A 25399-nucleotide genomic window follows, 5' to 3' on the forward strand; every position below is an offset into this window, starting at 1 on the left:
GTCTAAGTGAGAAAGGCAGACTATAAATGACATAAATAAATAAAAAATAATGACAAGAACATTTCAAAATGCTACAATTTTTGCAAACTGGTCCAACATCAATAGCTGATAAATGTTTCTTAAGTTTACTATTTCCAGTTCCCTGTATGCTTTTTTAGTATATACCTGTTGATGTAGAAGTTTTCAAATAACCCTCAAGGCAAGGCAATATATCCTTGTAATGAGGCTGTATTGTACGTCGAGGAATGTGGAATGACCAATCTTCCAGGGCATCCAGTGCCACATCAGCCATCGGGGTATAGCTAAGGCCCAGCTTAAAAGCATTCTGTACAGTAAGCATAAAGAAAAATATTACATGTTCTGATGCTTGTCTCTGGATAGAAGCATCCCTTCTACTTATATGGTTATATATTCTATTTACTCAAAAGAAAGAAAAAGAGGGGGGCATCTTAAATCCACATATAATTAAAAAAAACCTTTTGTGTAAATCTTTCTGTTGTTGTTGCTGTTTTGTGAAATGATCTTGCATTCAGATTTGTCTTCCTTTTGGGTAAATATGCATCTAATGCCTTACACTTTAAATAAACCTGTCTCTGGAATGATGTAACAGGTTAACATATGGGATAACTCCTATTAACAATAAAGCCAGTATATATTTGCCCATTAATTCACCCATTGGCCCAAGGATAATACAGGCATTAAAGCCCACAAACTAAATATGCAGGTTATATAAGTAAAAACAGGACAAGGATTTAAACACACACAGTGAATGTGTTCCTCATTCACTATAACACACCTGCAAAGCAGGAATATAAGCCTTGATGTCCAGCATGATGATGTCATGTGGCAAGGAAAGCACAAAGATCAGACATGATGCTAAAAGTTCATCTTTGTATTGCTTCATCTTTGCTGTTACCTAATGTGAGAAATAGCTAATATTAATACACATTGTAAATGAACCACCTAAAATTCAAATCTTCTGGAAAATACTACTTTGAAGACGCATGAAGCTGTTTTCTACTAAGTCATGCCATAATGACCATCAAAGTCAGTACTGTTTATTCTGACTCCTAGCAGCTCTCCAGGATTTCACATCAGAGACTGCCTTTTAACTGGAGATGCCAGTGATTAATCCTGGGGCCTTCTACATACAAAGCAGACACTCTACCACTAAGCCACAGTCCTAGCTTTCATGTATAATAACCCAAAAAACGTACAAAGATCTTATTTTATATCAAATAGGTTAAATTCTCAGATTTCTTTCTTAGATCCAAGTTCCATTAAAATCAACTCATTTCAGCCCTGATATACTAAGCAGAAATAATCTGAATAAGGAGTCATCTGATGCAAAGTCTATGTATCTGTATTTAAGTAATGTGAACTGTACGAAGCATACAGTTTATCCTTGGGAAAACCACACAGCCAGAAGTTTCTCTCTTGTCCATAACCTCAAGATTCTTTCAGTACATACGTTAAAGAAAGACAACAGAAATCTGATCACCTCTTTTCCAAATTTTGCAAATAATGCAAAGCAGGAACTCTTCTCAGGATTTTCAGGACACTTTTTTTTGCTCTTGGAAGCAACACTCTGTCAAACATAAAATATGCAGAACAGTACAGATTTTGTCAGACTTTTAAAAAATCGTTTCAATACTCTTAATTTTTGAAAAGAAGATTCTGGATAATGGCATTACTTGGAGAAGAGCAATATGCTCATACCAAGTCACATGCACTTCATCCACACACTCTTATTAAACTCTTACAAACGACATTTGTAAAAAGAGTATCACAAGACTGCTCATGGGTCATGGGATTACATACTCCCTTATTCAAATTTAACTATGCTTTGTGATGTCTGCCTCTGTATTAACTCAGAACTTAAAAGCAATTTCAAAACCTATTTAGGAACCAATCTTTTGCATTCAACCTGGATAATACTGGTTGCAGACAAAATTACTATGATTAAGGTCAGTAGGGAAATACAACGATAAGTAACACACAGGAGGGAAAGGGCTAGAGGAGAATATGCACAACCCAACATAATGATCCTTTAAATATAGTTTTAAGGGATGGACAGTTTGGGGCCCTCGATTCTTGGGAGCCAGTGTGCCACATTCCAGTGTTGGTATAGGATCTGGGAGACTGAAGTTCAAATCTCCTCTATGCTATGAACTTGCTGATTGAGCTGGGACCAGTCACTTTCTCTCTCAGCACAACCATTCACATAGGCATTGTTGCAAGAAGGGTGGGGAAAATATACTAAAGTAAATCTGTAAAGATGGAAAAGGTAGAGCTACAAAATCTCTAAAGAACAATAAAAAGCTGTTTCCAGAGCATCTTCTCCAACAAGTGACCCTAATAGCTAAGAAATGTACTGTTCCATGTTAACTTTAGGTATCAGTCTTTACAGAACATTAATAAAATACTCTTTTTGGAAATTTCTGGTCATGATCTTTTCATTTATATACACAAAACTTTTCTCTTAAAAAAAGATTCTTCTGCTTAGATACGATTTCTCACCTCAAAATATTTTATTTTCTTAGCAATTTTCATGGCAATGGAAAGTAGCTTGTAGAATCCACTAATAAAAGGTGACCGTGTTGACTGTATAATCAGCTCATAACTAAATGAATAAACCCACGGTTCAAAATATTCAGTGTGCTTCTCTGGAAGAATTTCTCTGTAAAGACAAAGAACAGCAAAAAAAGGGGGTTATGCTACACTGCAAAGAGTAAGCATGGGAACCATTCTAAACAGATTAATGATATGTTGTAGCAGTTTTCAATCGAGAAAATGTATAAGTAGTATTAAAATGACATTTGTGTATATCCTTTTTGAGTTATAGTGAGGATGGAAAACAAGTATACACAACAGAATTTTAAAAATGATACTATTACTACCATTTAACATTCAGTGATGCAGTAGTTACATAAATGTGGCATGATGTGGCATGAATAAACACCAAACACCGAATAAACGAATGATGTACTGTATGGTTGCTTTTTACAACAACCTTTCCTGAAACTCCACTTTGGCACTAACAGTTCAGTCCTAAATTGAGTTACACCTTTCCAAGTGCATTGAAGTCTATAGGCTTAAAAGGGTACAACACTGCTTAGGACTGCACTGAAAGTCCCTTAAGGCAGTCAGGGCATTCCTGAAGTGGGAACTTGGTATCAGAATAGCATTCAGGGACAGAGGAGGTGTAATTGAAAGCAGAAAGTACAGAAAAATAGGCGTATGGAGCAAAAATATTCAATAATTTGAATCTGAATATCAGGAATACCTGATACTCAGGTCAGATTTTCTAATTGAATTCAGTATTATCAGAGAATCCTGAATACATTCAGCCATTATTTCCTATGGGGGCATTTTTCAAGCAAACTCCACCAAATTTGCAGAGAACCTAGTCCTTCCTGTCCACTAAAGATGCCCAGTTTCAGGAAGATTGCATCAATTCTATGGGTTCCTGAACAAGCTGCCCCAGCCACTCTCAATGTATTCAGCATCCTGATTTTATTTGGGATTCCTCTAATTCGATTTAGTATACTTGGATAATGCCAATTTAGCTATTATTCAGGTATCTGTTCAATATAACAGTACCGAATCGCACATCCCTACAGAAAAGTGAAAGGCTATTGTATTCAGAAGAGAGTTTTTACAGGTGAATTTTAAGATGGATCTTTCCTTTTTCCCTTTCCTTTTATTGCCTTAGAAGCTCATTGATTAACAAATTTTGAGCCGTAGAAAGTTCCTATTCACCATTTTTTGGACTCAAGGAATAGAAGGACTGAAACAAATTTTGCTACTGCAAAAGACATTTTGACAAGATTCTTTTTAACAAAGAGTGACCTGAACAAAACAAATGCCTCAAACAAATCAGCTAAGCTAACAGAAGCTGAGTCTGTCTGCAGGACCTTTGTTACAAGAGGTGGTACTCATTATGGCTCGGGCTTTGTCACTAGAGTTAATACTCCAATGCATTGACACAGAAAGAGGAATATAGTCCCAACTCGACAAATGGTGCAAAAGTAACAGAAGGAGGAAGAAAGTTAAAGCAAAGAAACTTTCATCAAAATGATAAAGTAAGAAAGCATAAGGGGAGAGAAAGGAATAGGGACCAGACAGAGCAGACAGTAAGAGTAGCAAATGTATACAGTACAAGCCATGCTTGACCTAGGCTTTATCACGATGTACAATGTTTGTGACATACATATACTTTGAATACAGTAAACTGAAGATTAAAGAAACTCTCTTAATACACTTGAAACTACATTTATTTCTTGATCTGACACATGGATTTCCAGACATGTATCAATTTCTTTCATATGCTGCAGAAGAATTTAAAACAAGTGAAGAGATCTACAAAATAATGAAATTAGATACCTAATATTCTAAATTGCTTCTTATTGTGAATCATTTTCTTGAGTGTTTTCCAAAACTTTTTCCACATAGGAAAAGGATCCTCAAAGAAAAAATGAAAACCAGGAGGTGGGGGAGAAAAACTATCATTGGGAGTGTTCTGGCCTTACACATCTCTAATACTAGCTCCTTGTAATTTCCTGATAAATTTCTATCAAGTACAGCCTTATAAGTAAGGACAGAAACTTCTCAAGTGTCCAGTTCACCAATCGACTGTACCTCCTTGCCCCGCTGTATCATCTCATGCATCTGCAAAATCCAATCACTGTACGACAGCCTACAACACTATTATATTTAGTGGGAAATACTGCATATGCCCTTTTCCAAATCACTACAAGTATTCCAACCACTTGCAAATAATGCTAGCAAATGATGCATGAACATAAGAGTGGCTGTGCTGGATCAAACCAATAGCCCAAAGTAAGGCTCGGAGGCCACAGATTCCACCCCCCTCCCCCCACACACTGTTACCTTCCAGAACTGGTTGCTACTTCTGAAGATGGAGGTTCCCCTATTGTAATTGAGGCTAATGATCACTGTGGTGACCCAACATCTATGAATTTGTCTAATCCTCTTTTAAAGCCAATTAAATTGGCCAAGGGCCATGTAGTCTCCAGATCCCAGGTAAAGCTGAGGCTTATCAAAGTGTAGCTACATTCAAACAACAGAGGGGGTCAGGCCAACTCAAGGCACAGCACAGTGCAGGTTACAACTCTATTTGATGCTTCCCTAAAATACACAGAGTATACCATACCTGCAAAACTCCACTAGGTTGATGAATGCTGTAAAATCTTTAGGCTTGGTAGGATGAAGGTTTGCGGCTGGATCAGAAGTAGGAATTGTAAGATCAACGTCAGCTTCACCTGCATCCTGTCGAAAAACAAGATAATGTATAGCTTTTAGATGGCAACAGCCAAGCAGATGAACTTTTTTCTTGTTCTGCAGGTACACTGTACAGTTTACTGAACAGTTGCTGTTTGTGGCCTGCTATAATCTGAACTACTTGGAACAATCTCTTAGGAGTATCAGAGTTCTCCATACCCAATCTCAGTAACTGAGACCAAGAGACGCTCCTACATGTCTATAATTTTTTAAACAAACCAGAACTGAATAAGGATACCTTTTTGATCATAATATCTGTGCAACAATCTATTGATGAAGGCATTGTTAACTGGTCTGTAACTAGGGCTGCCAGCTCTGGGCAAGGAAAATCCTGGAGATTTGGCAAGGTACAGCCAGAAAAGGGAAGGGTTTGGGGAGGCAAGGGACCTCAGATGGGTATAATGCCATACAGTCCATCCTCCAAAGAAGCCATTTTCTCCAGGGGAGTTGATCTCTATTAGTTGGAGATCAGCCATAATTCAGGGACATCGCTAGACCAAACCTGGAGGTTGGCAACCCTATCAATAAGTAAAGACCTATCATATTTGAAGCTAGAGTTTCGGGAAAGATAAGGACTAATAAACTGCAGTTTAATCCAAACAACATAGAAGTATTCCTAGTGGGTGCAAGGACTGACTAAGGAACTGAGGTGGCTTTTCTTCTGGATGGGGTTGCACTCACTCTAAAGGAGCAGGTTCACAGCTTAGGGGTGCTGCTGGATGTGGACCTTCTGGTGGATAATCAAGTCGCAGCAGTGACTAGAAGCACTTTCCACCAGCTTTGGCTGGTGAGCCAGCTGGGGCCTTTCCAAGGTAAAGAAATCTTGCCAGTATGCTGCATGCCCTGGTAACATCTAGATTAGACTATGGTAATGCACTCTACATGAGGCTGCCCTTGGGAATGTCTGGAAAATACAATTAGCACAGAATGCTGTGGTAAAAATGCTTACTAGGGTGGGTCATAGGGAGCATGTAAAATGTAATGAAAACAAGAAGTGTGAAATTGTTATTTATGTTATTTATAGTCTGCCTTTCTGTCTGAGACTCAAGGTAGATCACATAATGTAAGTCAATAGGATCAGTGACTGACATGTTCAATAAACAATACAATAGGGTATGCAAATGCAAATCTGCAGAGATCTGAAAAGAAGCGGAAATCTGATACAGAGCTGTAATAATGCTGAAACTGAGCATAAGGTATCCTAAACCTGACATATTAAACAAAGCAGAAACTACCCAGCAGGATCACACTTAAAGTGACATACAGTACATAGTCTACAGTTTTTATAGGTGAACATGAGCAAGTTGTACTGAACAAGTTGTATGTAGAAAAGGGGGCAAAACATTTTTTATTACAAATTATTGTCAAAACATCTTTACCTTCCCTTCATTAACATTCTGTTTCTGAACCGTAAGATCCAGCTTCTCAATTATTTTTAGGATTGACCTTATGAGTTCGTCATACAACAAACGATTTAAAGACTGTAGTGGTGAATTTGCCATTAGAAAGGTTTCATCTGCCAATAGAGAATCCTTTGGAAGAAAAAAAGAATAATTCAGATAGTAAGGCTAAAGTATAAATCGTAAGCTGTATTAAATATGCAAGTATCTCAGAAGATATGATAGAAGCACAAGTGGATTAACATCACAGATGCAGATATAGTAGGCATGTCAGAAATCTGTAAGAAGAGAATCAGAGATAAATTATACAAGACAGACAAGGAAGGATGTATTGGATGGCAGAGTAATTCTCTGCCAGACAGTATACCTCAGCATTATTTACCTTCATTGTGTCACAACTCAATAAACTTCTAAAAAGATCCAAGTAATCTTTGTAGGTAGGCACTTTCCATTTCCCAGATCTTACTTCTCCAGAGGCAGGAAGTTCCTCTGATGCAGAAATACCTTTCCCAGAATTTTCCTACAAGTTACCACAATACTGAAATGAATGTACATGAAGTTGCACTGCATTCAGCTATCCACAATCAGCCTTAGGATACTATTATAGCAGAAACCAATAGAAGAAACCAAAACTAAGTGCACTCCAATAGAAATCACACCAGTCTAAGCCCACTGCTTTTAATGGCCTTCGACTGTAGTAACTTTGCATATGATTGCACTCTTAGTTGTATAATTTCAGAAGAACGACAAAGCACAAAGGACCATTCTACTAGCATATACTAGCTATTTATTCTGTGATACTGCAGGAACATAAAATACACATTTCCTTAATTCTTTTAGAATTCATGTACATCTTTCTAACAATTTCAACATTTTATTACTTAAAATGGCCAAGATAACAAATCTAAGCAATAATAGTATCATGAGATGCTGAAGATCAGAAGCAAATTTAAAATGTTTTGAAATGAACATCTCAAATTAAACTTGCAAACAGTAGATTTATGGAGATGCTAAGGACTCTTCCAAAGAAACTAAATACACTACTAATGCTTTCACAGAGTTACGGTTTCATTTCCTCCAATGCAAAATATAATTTAAGCAGACCCACAAAAGACCAGTATACACAGACACCAGAAGCACCCCAGAACCATTAATGCATTTATACTGCCTCATCTGTATGGCCCATATGATGGATGGAAGGCAAACTATTTCACATTATTGGTCAAGGTGCCTGGCGAGAAATTTTCACTTAAATCATAAAATGTTTAACAAATGGGTTGTTACCATGAGGTAAGGGTTATCCAAAGGTACATCTTACACAGGTTTAGCACCAACTGCGCTAATTAACTTTGACTTGAAGTGGAGAATCTCTGATACTTCAAATAAATTTTTAAAAAATCAGAGTATGGTGTATAAAACTATGATAGGCAACAAACATATACAACTATTATAAGGAACAAAATGTTTCCAATTATATGCATACTTTAAAAAAAAAATACCAAAAGTAACCCTCAAAAAAAGCTTAGCTTACCCTTGAAAAGGCAAGTGGCTTAGAACAGACTCTGATCAAACCTTGATGCACTGGAAATAAAGATATTTTAACACTTAATTTTTAAAAAACAAGTTGTTAAAGTCTATTCTATATTCTAACATATTAAAAGAAACTCTTAGTAAAACTTAAAAGAACATTTACAATCAGCAACAGTTGTCATTAACATCCTGCTCTATTAATTACTCATGTGCACTGGAAGTTAAAAGTTGAGATGGGGAAACAGAAGACCTAAAAAGGCACTGACTGGAAGGGCACCATGAATAAATTTAATTTTGGGGAAAAATGCAAACTGAATAACAAACAAGACTCCAACAACTTCAGGAGTTCAATGAGTATTTTGAAAACATCTCTTAAACTTGAACTAGCAAGAAAATTTAAAAATATGCCCAGGTTAAAAAACTTACCCACAGTGCTCATTAAACTCCACAATACAGGGCCTTTGCCAGCAAGAGCTAAAAAAACCTTTAGAATGGATTTATAACATGTAGATTGCATTTTTATACTGTATTGTGGGAAATTATCTATCTGCACCACCATTAGGCGTTCAAGAACTGGAGAGTATACTTCAGGAACCTAGAAGAACAAGAATGGTGTATTAGGAAATAGCAGCTGCAAGTTTACTAAAATAAAAATACTTAAGCTTTTTCAAATATGAAAATATTAAGGATGAGAGAAAAAATGGATACCACTATTTTAATCATCAGTAGGTTCATACAGCCCCTAAATTATAAAAGAATAGGTTCATAAAATTGTTTACTTACAGTATCTAAGTGGAATATGACACTTGCAATAGACTGAAGGAAGCTTGGTAGCTGATACACATGGTCGTCTATGGTTTCTGCCTCAGTGAGATACATTTGCTTACAGCGTTGAAGGAGCTCAACATACATGAAGTCAACATCCTTAGAATTGATAGCTTTGCATGGCTTTTAAGAAAAATAATACGAATATTACACAACAGAATTAAGATTGAAATAAGTGATCCAGTTATCACTGGACATGATTCGCCTCACTGGACCAGTTGTCCTCACAGATAGAGGACTCATGCACTGAAGATTCTATAGATTGAAAGAATTATATTCTCCAACTACACATGCATATGGATGCACAGACAGACAGTGCAGATTAGTATAAATGGGAGATCCTTACCAAAACCAATCAAGTTTAAGGGACAACAAAAAGCCTTATATCAGAAGTACAGTATCTCACAAACGCTTAATAATTTCAAGTCATAGGGAAGTGTTACACTCAAGACATTGGGAGAATCACCTGCAATGGATCACAAGGCTTAAGCAAAATGCATTCCCGAAGATGCAGCTGAAATTCCTGTACAGAGACAGCATAACTGTCTGCCATGTAACATAATTGTGTTTATTTTCCCAGCATTCAAGATTTTCAACATATTATGTAAGAAGCTAAATTACATACTGCTGCAAAAAGGCCATATCCTCGAATAGCAATGGACAGTTCCTTGTTGCTGGAGTCCATCTTTCTGATAATACCATAAAACTGTTCCATGAAGAATTTCAGCTTGTTCTTGTGCATTTCTGCATCCTTTGCAACCATAACAGAGATCTGCAAATAAATATAAATTGTTATTGTTATCCATAATGTTAAATTCTGTTGTTAAATTATGCAGTTAAATTAATCACTATACACAAAGGCTATTCAATAGTCTCCTCAAACCACACTGGCAATGATAATAACATTATGTCACCTACACACAGTATCATAATGGAAAGAGGAAAAAAAGATGTGTCCTATTATATGAATATAAAAACTAAACAAACAAATAATCAGAAACACTCATAAAAAGCCATTGTACATGAATTCCTATTTTGAACAACAGCTGCATTCAGACATTATGATAAGTTGGTATTAAATGGTACTTGGGCACAATTATTTTGTTTTCATGCTAACACACTATCCTTGCTCCTTCAGTTCCCTTCATCCAGAGACACTGACACAGAATTTCCAGTTTGGTCAACTTCCAATTTATCAGGACATCTATATGCAGGTGTCCTAGCAAATTCAAGTTTTCACATCCCACAAGCCAGATCTCCAAACTGACATTAAAATCCTGGTTTTTGGGATGTAACTGAACTTCAATTTGCCAAGGCACCTGCATCTGGATAGCATGGCAATTCAGTGCTGAGAAGTTCTGTATCAAACTCTGTGCACAGGAGATGTGACGGAGGGGATGGCAACCTGAGAAGTTCTGGTCAAATGTACTTATATGCATCAAACAAATCACAGAATGTGAGGTTTCCCTAAAACCTGAACTAGTTCTGCTTAATCTTTGGTTGGATCAGGCCTACCAGGAGGGCCGAGGAATTCAATAGCCTCTTTATTAGTTGCAGCCCCCCTCAATCAAATTATAGCGTAACAAAATCTGGGATTTTTTTTAATGGAGAAAATAAACAAGCAAATTCATTAAGTCTCCAGTCAAGCTTCTGGGAAGATTGGCTACCGGTTCCGGACTATTTATTTAATTTATTTTGACTTTCTTCTTATATTGTAATGTTGGGTTTGAAATGTTGTGTTTAATTTTGTATAAAACAAAAAAAAGTTTCAAAATAAAAAGTTTAGTTTGAGAATCAAGCCGTTGATAAAATACTGGATCATAGGCTGCATTTATTTACCTGCTTAAGAAATGCATCTAGGGCTGAATTGCCAGCTTTCCTCAGTTCTGCATTCAGATGGCCACACCATTTAGACATTACTTCAAACAGTGAGACGTAGTTGTCCAGAAGGCAGGTGCTAAACTGAACAGCATGCTTACTAAACAAATGAAGACCAGCTGCAAAGCAAGAGGTTTAATTTAAATTTCTGTTCGAGCTAGAAAACTGAACATGTTCTAATAGTTTAGAAGTTTTACCTTTCTTGGTGAATTATAATAAACTATATATTTATACAACTAGAAACTTGGACAGAACTTAGGAATGAAAAAATTATTTGCTCATATTTCATTTTTATTATTATTAAAACATTTTGATTTTACTTCTCGTAAACAAATGAAAGGGTTCCATGCACAACACTTTTTCCAGAAGGAAAAACATAAGCTGTTCTAAAAATATGCTTCTTACATTGATGCATTCAATATAAAATAAAATTCTTACCCAGAGGCACTGCATATCGCTTTAAGTCTACCTGCAATATCAAAAGTTTTGTTATAAAAAAAACTCTTGTTATTCAAACTACTTAACATATAATGAATGATAGTTTTGAATAAACTTACATCATACCTGTGGATTTATTGCCTTCACTGCAAAATCAAAGATCTCTTTTGAGGTCTGTGGATCTATGGGGAAAACATTCAAACAGTCACAATGTGGTTGCTGTGACATTGATCCTCTTGTCAGTATCTTAAGAAATAAGATCTTTGCAAAAAACTATTCTTCAAGGATGATATGTTAACATAGCTCCATGTTATATTTCTTTTACCACGTGAAACTAAACCAATCCTCCATATAGTTACATAACAGATGTAGGGAATTTGAAAAAAGTTATGTGTAGGATCAGTGAATGCATCAATAAAGCCGTATTCTAGTTTTTAACAGAACTTCCCATTATTGCAGTTCTTTATTAAAAAGATAAACAGAGGTAAAAGAAGTTTTCCTGTATGGAAGCCACCCGGAAGTTTATCAGAACGAAGCAGATGACAATTGAGAAGTGTCTTTATTCTGCATATCCTAATTTTAAAAGTTATAAAGAGTTGAGAAGAGAACAACAGACATGACTGAAGCGTTAAAATTAGGGATGTGCGCTTCGGGAATCCGATTCAGGTAAAATACCCGAATCGGACCCGAACCGGAAAGCTTCAGGATTTCCAAATTGGGGCCAGATTCGGAAATCCTGAAGCAAAGCTTCCCGAAGCATTCGTAATGCTTCGGGAAGCTTCGTGTCAAGTAGTTTAAATGTCTGTTTCCCTGCCGCTGTGAGAAGCAGGGGAAAGGGTATATAAACCCCTGAATCAGCTGCTCGTCGGGGGCTTCCCCAACGAGCGGCTGAGTGCCGGTGCCGCTGTCGGGGCCAGGGAACTCCTCGGCCCCGTCAGCGGCAGGCAAAGGAGGCGGTGGGGATGCAGGCATAAGCCTGTATATCCCCGCCGGGTGCTCTGTTCGCCCACCAGTGTCAGCAGGCAAAAGAGGCGGCCGAGATGTAGGCATATGCCTGCACATCCCCGCTGGGCGCTCCGTACACCCGCCCGTGTCGGGGCCAAGGAACTCCTCGGCCCCGTCAGCGGCGGGCGATGGAGAGGGCAGGGATGCAGGCATAAGCTTGTATTTCCCCGCCAGGTGCTCCGCCAGGCGCTCCATTCGCCCACCGGTGTCGGGGCCAAGGAGTTCCCGAAGCAGGAAACCCAAATATTTTCAGCATGCACACCCCTAGATAGAATGATGTGGTATTTTAACCAAAACACCAGCGGTTGAAAAAGGCGGCGGAGATGTAGGCATAAGCCTGCATCTCCCTGCCAGGCTCTCCACCGGGCGCTCCATTTGCCCATTGGTGTCGGGGCCGAGGAGTTCCCGAAGCAGGAAATCCAAATATTTTCAGCATGCACACTCCTAGTTAAAATGCAAATCCAAAGATGACAGAACATGGAGTAATCAAGTAATTAAAATTAGATGGAGAAAATAAAATTGGAGGATAGAATGATGTGGCATTTTAACTACATGAAAATATCAGAGTGAAGAACAAAATACTGTTCATTCTATTACTAAAGGCACTACAAACAGTAACTTATATAAAGTACAAGGAGATATATTAAGGTTAAAAACTCAGGAAAAACTTCCTGACTATTGGAACAAACTACCCAAACTACAAAGTCTCCATCTCTAGAGGCTTCCAAGAAATGTTGGGCAAACATCAGTTAAGTATGTTAATGCATAAAGATATTCTTGCTTGGGACAAAAGTCTGGATTAAACAATCTATTGGAAACATTTGATTCGCTTCATCACCACAACTTTAAATTGGCATAAGGGCTCCTTTAGATATGAAACAGAAGAGCAGGAGTATGAAAAAGTTTTCTTATCTTAACTGGTAGTGAATCTTTGAACAGTCAGACCAATGGTGGCCCATATTAGCAGAACCAAAGCCACCAATAGTACATTCCTAAATAGAGTTGCACCCTTCTAAGTCCACTGAAGTTAAGGGGTTTGGGATGGTGTAACTCTGCTTAGGAATGCACCACAGGACTGGTAGAAGCAGTGGGAGAGTCAGTCCATGACACCTGTGGGCCTCGGTACTTCAGACTGCCTATGAAGTAGCACAGAAACAGAAGCGCCTGTAAAATCTGGTCCGGTGAGCCCAACAGGGCTTCTGGATTAGGGGGCAGTGACCCAAGATCTCTGAAGTTTAGAATGCACAAACAATTTCATGAAATCTGAGTAATATAATACTCTTGAGCTCTTTAGAATAAGTTAGTAAGATAATTACTACACCTTCATCCATGGACTTTGTAAAGTTATACATCAGTGCAGTTAGACCTTTCAGACAGCCTGCTACTACTGGAAACTTGGGTTCTCTTGTGGAAGATGTCATCTAAAAAAAGGGAGGGGGGGTTGGTTCAAGTAGCATACCAATGCAGATTTAGTATTCTGAGACAAACATACAATAGAAGACGCTACTGCTATAATAAAAATAACTGATGCAGAGGTGGTGATTTTTACATTTTAAATTTTTTTAAAAAATATATATTTTATTTTCTAAACAATAAAAAGGATACAAATAAAAAAGGAACAGGAATACAAATTACACTAAAGGAAAATTAAGGTATCCATTACAAAGACTGTCTAGAGTCCAATAACCATATATAATTTGGAAATCATGTGCAGGTTTATTACAACCATTCTCGGAAATGTTTCCACTCCCTCTTTTACTATATCTCGCTATACAGTATTGTTAAAAGTATTTAACAATAATCATTGTAAATTCGCCGCTTCCTGGGGCTAGAAGGATTCTATGGGTGGTTCATCCCTCACTTTGCCATCACCATCAGTCTCCTCACCGGCTGCCTTCGGAAGGGGCTGTCAAACACACAGGACCAGACACCAGCATGTCTCCAGGCCTTTTGGACTCTCAGAAAAGCTCTATCCGATGCAATGGTCCTGTGGAACCTGATCTCTTACCTCGCCTTTAGGCAACAAATTGACACCTTGGAATCAGGGCTAAGTATTGTCCTACCTCAGGAAATCAATGGGCAGAAGCACCTGGTCCGATTCCTCAGCCGCAAACTATAACTGGCCGAGAGTAAAAGGAGGTGTTGACTGTAAAATGGGCCATCAGGGTGTTGCAATATTATCTGTCCAATAACCACTTCAAGCTAGTAACGACTACGCCCCATTGCTATAGATGCAGCAGATAAAAGACAACAACCACAGAGTGCTCAGGTGGTCTCTCTCTCTTATACCTTTTAGTTTCTTGATGAGCCATTGGCTGGGAAGACTGCATGTTAATGTGGACTACCTGCACAGGATCCACGAGGAGGCATCCTCACATGCAAATGTTTCTGAAAGGGGGATGTCTGATGATGTCAACCATCAGTGTCCCGGCCTAGCCCTCAGCCTGCCCAGAAGGACACAGTCAACCCCCCCCCCCCCGGCACTCCCAGGGGGACAAAACTCACTAAGACTTTGGCAGTCACCGAAGTTGACTTCACCAGAAGGCCTCACAATGCTGATTCTCACCCCAGCAGCCCTGGCTCAAGGGCATGTGGGGAAGCCCCCCCCTGTAGTCGGGGCAGGCCATCCACACCTGATCAGGCCCTGAGCTCCCTTGTTGCCCACAGATGTAGTTCCCCCCTTGCCAGGCCACTGAAGCACACTGCTTCTTCCTGACCCCATCAGGCAGACCCTGTGTAGCCCAAGTGCTTGGCCCCAATGCAGCCAAAGAACACCCCCATACCCCCAGCTGGCCAGGCAGCCTCTTCCCCCCACCTGCAACCTATCCAAGGCCAGATGGCCACAGTCCCCAAGGGCAGGTGAACAGAGGTGGCCACCCTACAAGGCCTGGCTGGAGGTGCAGAAGGCCAGTGGCCGTGGCCCAAACTGACCAACCATCTCTCCCTCCTCCCAAGGAAGCCCTACAACCTCACAATGAGGCGGGATGGGACCTGGCCTCTATGCTGGTGGCAGTGGGCAGGCCAGAGGGGGGTGAGCCAGTGTCCAAGCTCTGCTCCCAACAGGCTGCCCTACAGCCCCAGACCATGGGATTGACCCAGGTACTGGGGATGGGGAAGGATGAGGAGAGGGATAAAAGGAGAGCTGCTGAGATCAAGGAGAGGACAGAGTTGACAGAGGAAGAGAGGAGGGGGGAGGCAAGCAAGCGAACAAGCAAGCAAGCGAGCAAACAAGCACCTGAGGCTAATCCTCCAGGGATCCAGCAAGGACCAACATGAAGCTAATTACCCCCACTCTCCCACATCTGAGGCCTGCGAGAGATCTTGGGGATTCGTGGGGCAGGACAGCCAGAAGCTGGCTCTCACCCATCTAGAGGGCTTACACCTGAGAGCTAAGCAAGGTCAGCCAGTCAGTACTTGGATGTGACCATCAAGAAAGACTAGAGTTGGATCACGTGGGATCGGCAGAGAAATAATAGCAACAGCAAAATTCGATTTATATACTGCCCTTCAGGACAACTGTATGCCCACTCAGAGTGATTTACAAAGTATGTCATTATTATCCCCACAACAAAACACCCTGTGAGGTGGGTGGGGTTGAGAGAGCTTTGGAGAGCTGTGACTGACCCAAGGTCACCCAGCTGGCTTCAAGTGGAGGAGTGGGGAATCAAACCCAGCTCTCCAGATTAGAGTCCTGCACTCTTAACCACTACACCAAACCACACTTGCCAACCACTTCCACTTGTCTCCTGCCTCCAACATCCCATTGATGAACCAATTACAACTCAACAGCACATTCTTCATCTAAGTTGGAAAACAGCAGACATTCCAAAAAAAAAAAATCACATGTACTCAGTTAAGGGACTTTAAATATTTACCCTCAACGCAAGGTTAAAACATACATGAACATTTACTGATGTCCCACAAAAAACAACTTTACCTGTGTTTTGAGTTCACCCAAATAAGCTCGGAATAATTTTTCAGAGTTGTCAAGCATGTCACTAGGTTGGACTTCTCCCAAGACTCCAAGGAGCTCATAAATCTTTTCCAATACTTAACAAAAAGAGAGAGTTTAGCACCCTAATTCCACATTTGTTTTATCTGGCAACAACTGAACCAATGTCTTCATTGTCCCCACCCTCATCATCCTAACCTTTACTCATTGAATAAGAGTGGCAGTATACATGGCAAACAGCCACAAAAAGACTAGGAATTCATCATCCTACTTAGGTTTTTATGACTGGGATAAAATACAAGATGGAAATGATACATTTATTGCTACTGTAATAAAAAACAAACTGGGCTCAAAAATGAAGGAGCCAGCACACTTGGTAACAGTCCTAAGGCAAGGCACCTCACATCTACTGCAGCTGCATATAAAGCAGCAGTCAGAAGGGAATTGAATGAGAAGGTGTGCATTCCACCCCTTAAGACATGCACACATGGATTGGGCCTTTCTTCTTCAGAGAAGGAAGAAGGAGAGCTAGCTCCCTAGTTATAGTTCAGAATGTTCGCATATCTGGCTCCATGTTAGATGCACAATCCATATCTATGAACACAGAGACCACATGGAATAACAATTAGGAGTTACGAAAAAACTGAAAAATAAAATTAAAAAAAAAGGAGTTACGAAGAAACCAAAGAGAGACGGGCTACGTTATGGATAGCTGAGGGATCCAGCTTTTACAGGGACGAACACTACATCTGCTAGTGTAGGGTTAAACTTCAAAAGAGACAAATGGCCCATAAACCTAAAGGACTGGTATGGTGCAGCTGCACTCAAATACTTCTAGCAAATCCAGCAACAATCAATCAAAATTAAGACTCAATTAATTCAGTGAGACTCCCAAGGCCCTTAACACAAACTATGCAGCTCAGGAGCCACATGTGGCTTTCATTTGTCACCTGAGGCTTCTCTGAAACTTTGAGAGATGGGGAAGAAAGAGGTGGGGTGGGAGAAGAAGCCCTTGATTTGATAACAAGAAAAACAAAGCAATGCTAGCATACTTGCAGCCATAGCATTATCTTGGTAGAATTCTTCCTGTCCTGTGGCTGCCTAAACATGGTCACTGACACACGGACAACAAGAGGAGTTGCCTCATCCTACTGCACACCCTTCCTTCTTGCCTTGTCCATAGGCTAACTCTGCAGCACTTGTTGCTGGCTGTGGCAGCATCAGGCAGGTGGGGCTCACTTACAAATTGCACTCAACTTATTATTCTGCAGCAAGTTCTGAAGGGCACATCTTGCCTTATTCTTTCCCTCCTACTTCGGATGTGTTCCCGGAGGTCATTCTTTTTACTTGGCTGTGTTGCACACAGCAACCTCCCAGGCCAGGCAGCTGCATGTTGCTGTGCACACGCATGCTCACTGATCACTCATCTTTATCCTGAGGGAAGACATCAAATTGAACTCTTCTCTCCACACTCACTGTAGTTTCCTCTCTCTTCAGACCCATTATTTATAAGGGGAGATGGAGGAGAGAGGGTAAAGCACATAAAACGGATAGGTGAATCAGGGCTTCATGTAAGTCAGAATTCTTGTTGTTAATGCAGGGTCAAATAATAAAAATTACAACAACATTTGATTTATATACCGCCCTTCGGGATGACTTAACACCCACTCAGAGTGGTTTACAAAGTATGTCATTATTATCCCCACAACAACAAACACCCTGAGAGGTGGGTGGGGCTGAGAGGTCCTAAAAGCTGTGACTAGCCTAAGGTCACCCAGCTGGCTCCAAGTGGTTCCAAGTGGAGATGTGGGGTATCAAACCCTGCTCTCCAGATTAGAGTCCTGCACTCTTAACCACTACACCAAACTGGCTCTCATAAGATAAAAAGATAAAAGTGCTCCTGAACATATTTAGCCAGCTATCTCCCCATTATTCACAGATAACCCTCACAAAACCAATCCCCAAACCCACAGTTCAACACAAAGTTAAGGATTTGAATTCCGCACTTGGTTTTGGTCTAGGATGTAAAGTCCAGAACCCCATAGACAAGCAGGATTCAGTTGCATGACAAGTATAAAATGTGGAGGTGAATCTGGCTGTTCATAATGCTAACGTTTATAAGGATGTCAATGAAGCAGCCCATGATCTATATGCTCCAGGAGCCGCTGCATGAGACAGAGGAGACTGGGATTCCCGTCTTGGAGCATGTACTGCAGGCACTGTTTGCTCCATCCCTGCATCCAGAAATGATACGCAAAGTCTGGGCACTGCCTTCTTTTCTGAAAATGTTTTGTGCTATTAGCCTGCTTTTCTCTTTGTACCACTGAATTGTGATACACCTCTTTGCACTAAGCCAGTACACATAAGCAAACCATGCTTCTAAAAGTGCAAACTGAAGTAAAATTAAGGTATGACATTTTCTGTTGCTCAGACATCTACTGATCAGCCTTACTAACTCTGAACATAATGCACAGGGCACATAGTAGTTATGTGGCTCTTTTGGCTGACAGTTTATGAACATGGCTGTGAGCCATGGAGAGAGCACCACTACCCTATGCTAACTTTTAGTGGAGTGTATCTGAATCCTTCAGTAACTCTAGAGACCCACTATTTTTCATCTGTTAATTGTTTTAAAAAGTTAACAAAATAATACTTACCTGTGTCTGGCACTTTACTTTTTATAGCAAGTTCACCATAGAATTTGTTAAAAATGTGTCCAACTTTCATGTCTTCCATCACAGAAGCTGACCGTAAGTTCTGAAGCAACTAGGAAGATATTTGTAATAACCAAATAACAAGGGGCCATTTTAAGGCAGAAACATTTTTAAAAAACAGAACAATAGATTAGAAGAATGCCATATTTTCTTTCTAGTTTATAGTCAGTCTTTACATACTCTTGCACAGAGTTTAGGATGCTAGGGAAAATATGTTAAATCAACTGACAAGCTACCATTTATGTGTTAATGTTATATATTTCCTTCCCAAAGGTAGGTGTTTTTCCTATGGTAGATGTCCCTTACTTTAAGATGCTCGTCACTGTAAATTAAACATACTATTGCAATATTTTTATTACAATGATTGTTGACTATCTCTACGTATAATCATATAGAAGTAGATACTCTCAGAAACAAAAATAGTCACAATTAAACATGCCGCCATTTCTGTATTAGAGTTACATATTCCCCTCCTGAAGGTAGATATTCTTTCTACTGTGAATGTCATTAACTTCAAGATTAATTTACAATGAAAAGTGACATACTATTGCAATAGATCCAGAAGAATTATCCATATTAGTCTGTAGTTGCAAAATAGTAAAAAGTCCAGTAGCACTTTTAAGACTAACCAACTTTATTGAGGCATAACCTTTCAAGAACCACAGCTCTCTTGTCAGATGCATCTAACGAAGAGAGCTGTGGTTCTCGAAAGCTTATGCCTCAATAAAGTTGGTTAGTCATAAAGGTGCTACTGGACTTTTTACTATTTTGCATACTATTGCAATATTCCTATGGCAATGAACTATCATTCAATACAACCCAACAGGGCAATCCTCAGTCACACCTAAGTCCATTGAAATCACTGGGCTTGGAAGGGCATAACTCCACTTAGGATGGCACTAGAAGATATTCTTATAAACAAGAATGCTAAAATTTCTAAAATAAATACCTGAATTAGTAGCTCTAAGGCTGGAATTCTGCATTTTGCTGCTTTCTCTTTTGTATAAACACTAATACATGTTCGCTGCATGGTAAAAGACAATAAACAAATCAATAAACAATGCTATGCATTTTCTCTGCAATAATTTGCACCAATGGTTCCTCAGTATTTTACATAAAGTATGCAAGTCCATTTATGCAGAAAATTAGCAGCATTCCTTGAAATCAGAATGTCATATTTCCCTCAATTAATCGTATAAAAAGCCAAACATGTAAAGTACTTTCCAAAGTGCCCCAAGCAAAAATTGGATGAGCTAACAATAACATCGGATTAATAGGGAGAAAGAGTGCTGCCGTTAACCAGAGTAGACAATACAAGCACAGGCAAGTCCCGTTTCTTACTTGCAGTAGATTACATGTGACAGAATGAACAGGAGAATAAGTATCTCATTCTTGTTGTTCTTCCCCAACACCATCTAAAGTACAACTTACATATCTTTCCTGCCCAGGAGATACAAAGACTTCAGCTCCGTGGAGAGCTTGTGCATATCTCAGAAACAGGAAACACAAAAAGTTTTATTTTGGACATGACGGTGGTGCAGAGCAACAAGAAGCACAGGAAAAAATTGTGCAGGCATTTAGTGCAGCAAAACAATTTTTCACAGTAATTGCAGAATTGACAAGGTCTTAAAACAAGTCCAGAAGACCAAAGGACGAAAACACTGATTTTAACGTAGGAATTACAAGGAAAGAGTAGATGAACTACAAAAAGAATAGTAAAAAAATTAACATTATATGAGAAAAAGCACTAAAAATATTTTTGTAAAAGCTAGTATTTTTCCTTGACCTACCTTTACATCCTGAGCATAAGGAAGTATTTTCTGCCCGATCTTTTCCAGAAAAATACAAAGAAACTTTAGTATTTCTTCTCTGCATTCTCGAAACTGAAAATAGATAGCATTAAAATCATTTTCTTCAAGCAATCTATGCAATCAGACAACAAAACACAATTAGGATTCAAATTGACTCTACAAATAAATTTCTTATTCAAAACATGTTTTACCAACTCATGCATACTTGTTAGTTATAGACTTAAAAGGTGAGGGGACTTCTTTTCAATTTATTTATTTACTTTACTTACAGCCTCCCATTCTCACTGAGGCTCAAGGTAGATTTGGAAAACAAAAGCACTTCTCTGTCTGGTAACCAGGAAGCAACTCTTATTCTTGCATGGCTGGTGCCCATTTGCAAGCATTTTAAACCAAGATCAACTACTTACCTCTTCTTTGCTTAGGGATTTATGGATAAATGCAAGTAACCCATCCTCTTTAGAAAAGACCAATGAAGTCTGTAAAGCTGTGGGAAGAACAAGTGAAAGTTTAAAATGCAAGCACCAAAGCAAGTAAGTTTCTTTCTAAATGTATGCTTCTAGAATACATATTATACAAATAAAAATTGTACTTTTTTTAGAGGGGTAGCCATGTTCGTCTGCAGGATTTGAGTCCAGTGGCATATTAGAGACCAAGAAGATTTTCAGGGTATACGCTTTCGAGAGTCCGAACTCCTTTCGTCAGACAATATTGTACTCAAGCTGTGAACATCTAAGGGCAATCAAATTGCCTTTAATACAAATTAGTTTATAACATTAGTTTATGGGCTTAGTTGTAGAGCCCCTGCTCATGTGTATTTTTTTCCATTTATTGTAGAAATGAAACAAAATCCCATCTACAGAGATATGAAGTGTGTTCACAAAAGCCTACTGTAGGGACAGTGACCATCAGATTTCCTTAATATTTCTCCTTTGCTACAGAAATGAAATGTTTGAAGCATATGAACTATAGATTTAGAGGAAATACCTTTCCCTTTAGGAAAGAATATCAGTACCCCCAACTTCAGAGGGATCCTGAGACATAACTTTTTTTCTAAATATATTTCTCAGGACAGAATACTATTATTTTCTTGAAGGACATTTCTATCTGAAAGACATGAGCCAGACAGTTAATAAAATATATGACTGAAGTTGTTACTTTAATAGTCATTTTCATGCTACAATTAATAATGAAAGTCCTTTGCCAAGTGCTAATGTTTACACATTCAAAGCATACTTATTTTTATATATATTATATTCATGATTATCCTCAGAAAATATTTTTTGTGGCATTCATATACTGTATTCATGATAAGCTTGTTTACAGTCCAACATTCAAACCCTCTCCATTGTTTTTTCTTCTTCTAAACCACTTTCCTGCTTAATAGCATCTAAGGTATTTTGCATGGCACATAGGAAAACAATTTGGAATGTCTCTGTTTTAACAAGTATATGGTCTCAGGAGCTTTAACAAGCTGATTTCTTCTCTGTCTGATTTTAACTAACTCTCAGTATATACTCCTAGACCCCTTTTGCTTTTTATCTGACCATTTTTAAAGTATCCTGCATAACTGAGGAATCCCTGGGCTTGTCTCTGAATGGCCTGGATTTGTTGCTTTTATGATCAGTGATGATAATGTTTAGTTACTGCAGTAAACATATTCACACAATTTAAAACTGACTGACATCAAAAATATGCACAAACAGAAATAATAGTTATGATTATTATAAGTTATGATTATAATAAAACAGTAGCACAATAATTAGATCCAAGATTTACAACAAATTATAAAGCCTAACAACAGTAACTTTGACATATACCTGAAAATTATTATAGATGTCACATGGTGAGCCTCACAGAAGACAACACATCAGGGTTGTGTTATGACAACCTAAACTACCTGCTCTGATCACTTACAGACTTCATGAAAGGTTGGAATAGGGAGCTGCGCCTTCCACTGAATCTTTAAGACAAGGAGATTTTCATATGATGAAGCACTCCCTAGGTCCAACAGTCCCAAACCATTTAGGTCTTTAAAGGTAGCAACTAGTAGTTTAAAATCTGCTAACACCAACACTGATTGTCTGAGTAATTTAGCAAAAAACAGAACATATGCCCTGTACCCAAACAGGAAATGGGAAGCAGCATCTTGCTCTAGCAATACCTTTCAAACAATGCTATGGCATTAGCAAGTGCAACAAGACCCGATACAGTTGCTGAAAGCATGAGCCAGAAAAACCCCAGTTCAAATCCTGCCTTATCTGTGAACTCACTGAATACCTAAGGAAGTCACTACCAGTCTCATTCTCCACCAGCAAAACAGAGACCATAATACTATTTTTTACATTTTGGCAAGGATTATTGAAAGAATGTATGTGAAGCACTTTGATGCTCTAACGCTAATAATTCTACTACTACTACTACTACACACACTTTTTCAGGATTCCTAAAACAGCAAGATGAACTAGATTATATTCAGTCATTCAGCAAGATGAACTAGATTATATTCAGTGGGGCAGATCTTGTAATCCACCAGCAGAAGGCACTGATAGTCATGGATCTTCCCCACATTCTCCTCCCTAGCAGCCTTTTCTAAATCCATGAAAGTTAACTTCCAGGTTCATGGGATCCATGTGGACTAACAGCCAAGTTAGTTGGAAGGTTGCAGCAGAGGGAAGGAACTTTCTCACTTTATGCCTCTTCCCTTGCATCCATTTCATGTCAGGAAAATGGCATAGAGAAATTTAAATCCCTTTTCTGTGTGCACTGAGGCCTGGTTTTGAACTGATCCTCCACATACCCAGAGACTGAGTTCCCAACATGGGACTCTATGGACTCATCTGACCCAGAATACTTGTGCTGGGGTGGGCAGTGGCCTTTGTAACATGTGAATCAGCCCTGGTTATAATGGCTTATTCTCAAATAAGAGCAAAAGATTATAGACTAGGATGCACATACCACTGAATTCAGTGGTATTTTTTCCCAATTTTAAACTTTATTAACAATAAGTCATAACAACATCAACTGTAAGAGGATATATCATATAACAATACACAAGATTTCCATATTACAACGGGGACATAAGAAGAGGCATCCAATACAGTGGTATTTTTGAATAAAAATGCATATTATAGGTTCTCGCGTGTGATTGGGAGAAATAGTTTAAGTTTTTGCTTACATGCTTCAAGACATAGCCCAGTGGCATTCTGGAAAAGGAGAGGGATGAAGCAGACTTATGAAGTGATTTGAGTTCAGAAGGTGGTGCAGTTCATGTACTGTTGGGTGGGGGAAGATAAAATTTGAAGTTTATCACACTTCCTGACTTTACCCCTTATTGGAGTGTAACATTCTAGCAAGTCAGCCAGGAGGCTTTGAAGAGAGAGGCTTTTACTCCCTAAGAGACGAACCTACAAAGCTGTGAAAGAAAGCAGCAGAAACGCCATAAGGAAAGAGGCCCTGTGGAAGAGCCAGGCGGCCGTAAACCCTCATGGAGTAGGAAAGTTTGCCTGGGGAGGCGGACGGGGCAGACAGTAAAATTTCAATAAATAGCCCCTCCGCCTTATAGTACGTTATCGGAACCGAGGTCTGAGAGAATCAGAGGGCGAGCCGCTGCCTGTCTCCCTTACTAACATCGAAAGACTAGAGCGCAGAGGCACAACCAAGTAGGCAGCGCTGCAGCACAGATACTGCGGAAGCAAAGGCACCAGAGTTTGCAGATCGCATCCTCCAGCCCTCAGGCCGCTTCACGATGCGCTGCTTACGCACCGCGAGCGACGTCCCCGCTGCTGGTCACGCACGTCTCTGCCAAGGAACGGATCAGGCTGTGGCCGTGAAAAGCGGCACCGACGGGGTCCGGGCTCTGCAGCGCGCCGTGCAGCTGGAGCAGAAAGCCCTGCAGCCCCCCGCCGGCTGCGGGCGAGGAGAGCGCCATGACGCCGACCCGCCTCGGCAGAAAGAACCGGGCCCAGAAAGGCCTTCGCACTTAGCCCTCCGCGAGGCGCCAAAAACACCAGCGACGCCGTCTGGGGGCGGAGAGAAGTAAAACTGGGTGGGAGGATCCAACTCCACGGACAGAAGCGCAGGATTGGCTTCACCAGAGAGACGGGGCGGGCGTTGATGGGGATGAAACCATTCTCGTCTGGAAGTTGGAGGCCGTTCCCGTTCGTCCCCGGGACTGCTAAAGTAAAGGATCGCATTTTCTGTGGAGCTTTTAAACTTACTTCAAACATCAGACTGTTTCTACCGGAGATTGCGCGCAGTTCCCCCCCCCCCGCTCTTCATAATAGATTATTCCCCCTCGACAAAACTGTCAAACGCGGGGGATGCCATTGTTAGGGCGTGGGTACGACAACAGTTGAGGGAACGTGTTCGAACGGATGTCCGTACGTGATACAGAAATACGTAAAATCAAAAAGAGTCCAGTAGCACCTTTAAGACTAACCAATTTTATTGTAACATAAGCTTTCGAGAATCAAGTTCTCTTCTTGCAGGACCACACGCTCAAAATGTAGGCGGAATTGGTTTCTGCCACCCTTTTCCGAGCTG

General features: G+C 39.8%; 2 protein-coding genes across 3 annotated transcripts in view; one reads left to right on the plus strand and one right to left on the minus strand.

Moving 5' to 3' along the window:
* PRKDC (protein kinase, DNA-activated, catalytic subunit) overlaps positions 1-24785 on the minus strand; it is a 187385-nt gene extending 162600 nt beyond the window's left edge. The window contains exons 1-21 of the mRNA XM_054984623.1: positions 24620-24785; positions 21265-21341; positions 20837-20929; positions 19996-20070; positions 18990-19098; positions 16318-16430; positions 13702-13801; positions 11502-11557; positions 11376-11406; positions 10899-11056; positions 9685-9831; positions 9018-9182; positions 8661-8829; positions 8236-8285; positions 7087-7224; positions 6684-6836; positions 5177-5292; positions 2521-2680; positions 1502-1588; positions 797-916; positions 166-325 (exon numbers count right to left, since the gene is read on the minus strand). Coding sequence (XP_054840598.1) covers positions 166-325; positions 797-916; positions 1502-1588; positions 2521-2680; positions 5177-5292; positions 6684-6836; positions 7087-7224; positions 8236-8285; positions 8661-8829; positions 9018-9182; positions 9685-9831; positions 10899-11056; positions 11376-11406; positions 11502-11557; positions 13702-13801; positions 16318-16430; positions 18990-19098; positions 19996-20070; positions 20837-20929; positions 21265-21341; positions 24620-24785 — 2443 coding nt within the window. The remainder of the gene's footprint in view (positions 1-165; positions 326-796; positions 917-1501; positions 1589-2520; positions 2681-5176; positions 5293-6683; positions 6837-7086; positions 7225-8235; positions 8286-8660; positions 8830-9017; positions 9183-9684; positions 9832-10898; positions 11057-11375; positions 11407-11501; positions 11558-13701; positions 13802-16317; positions 16431-18989; positions 19099-19995; positions 20071-20836; positions 20930-21264; positions 21342-24619) is intronic.
* Positions 24786-24961: 176 nt separating this feature from the next.
* The window catches only part of MCM4 (minichromosome maintenance complex component 4), a 31759-nt gene continuing 31321 nt past the window's right edge, over positions 24962-25399 (plus strand). The window contains exon 1 of one of the 2 annotated variants that reach the window (XM_054985579.1): positions 24962-25036. The gene's annotated coding sequence lies outside the window, so the exon portion shown is untranslated. Of the gene's footprint in view, positions 25037-25202; positions 25237-25399 lie in introns of those variants that run through there. The other variant, XM_054985578.1, reaches the window with a different exon arrangement.

This window comes from Eublepharis macularius, chromosome 7, assembly GCF_028583425.1.
Source record: "Eublepharis macularius isolate TG4126 chromosome 7, MPM_Emac_v1.0, whole genome shotgun sequence".
Taxonomy (NCBI): domain Eukaryota; kingdom Metazoa; phylum Chordata; class Lepidosauria; order Squamata; family Eublepharidae; genus Eublepharis; species Eublepharis macularius.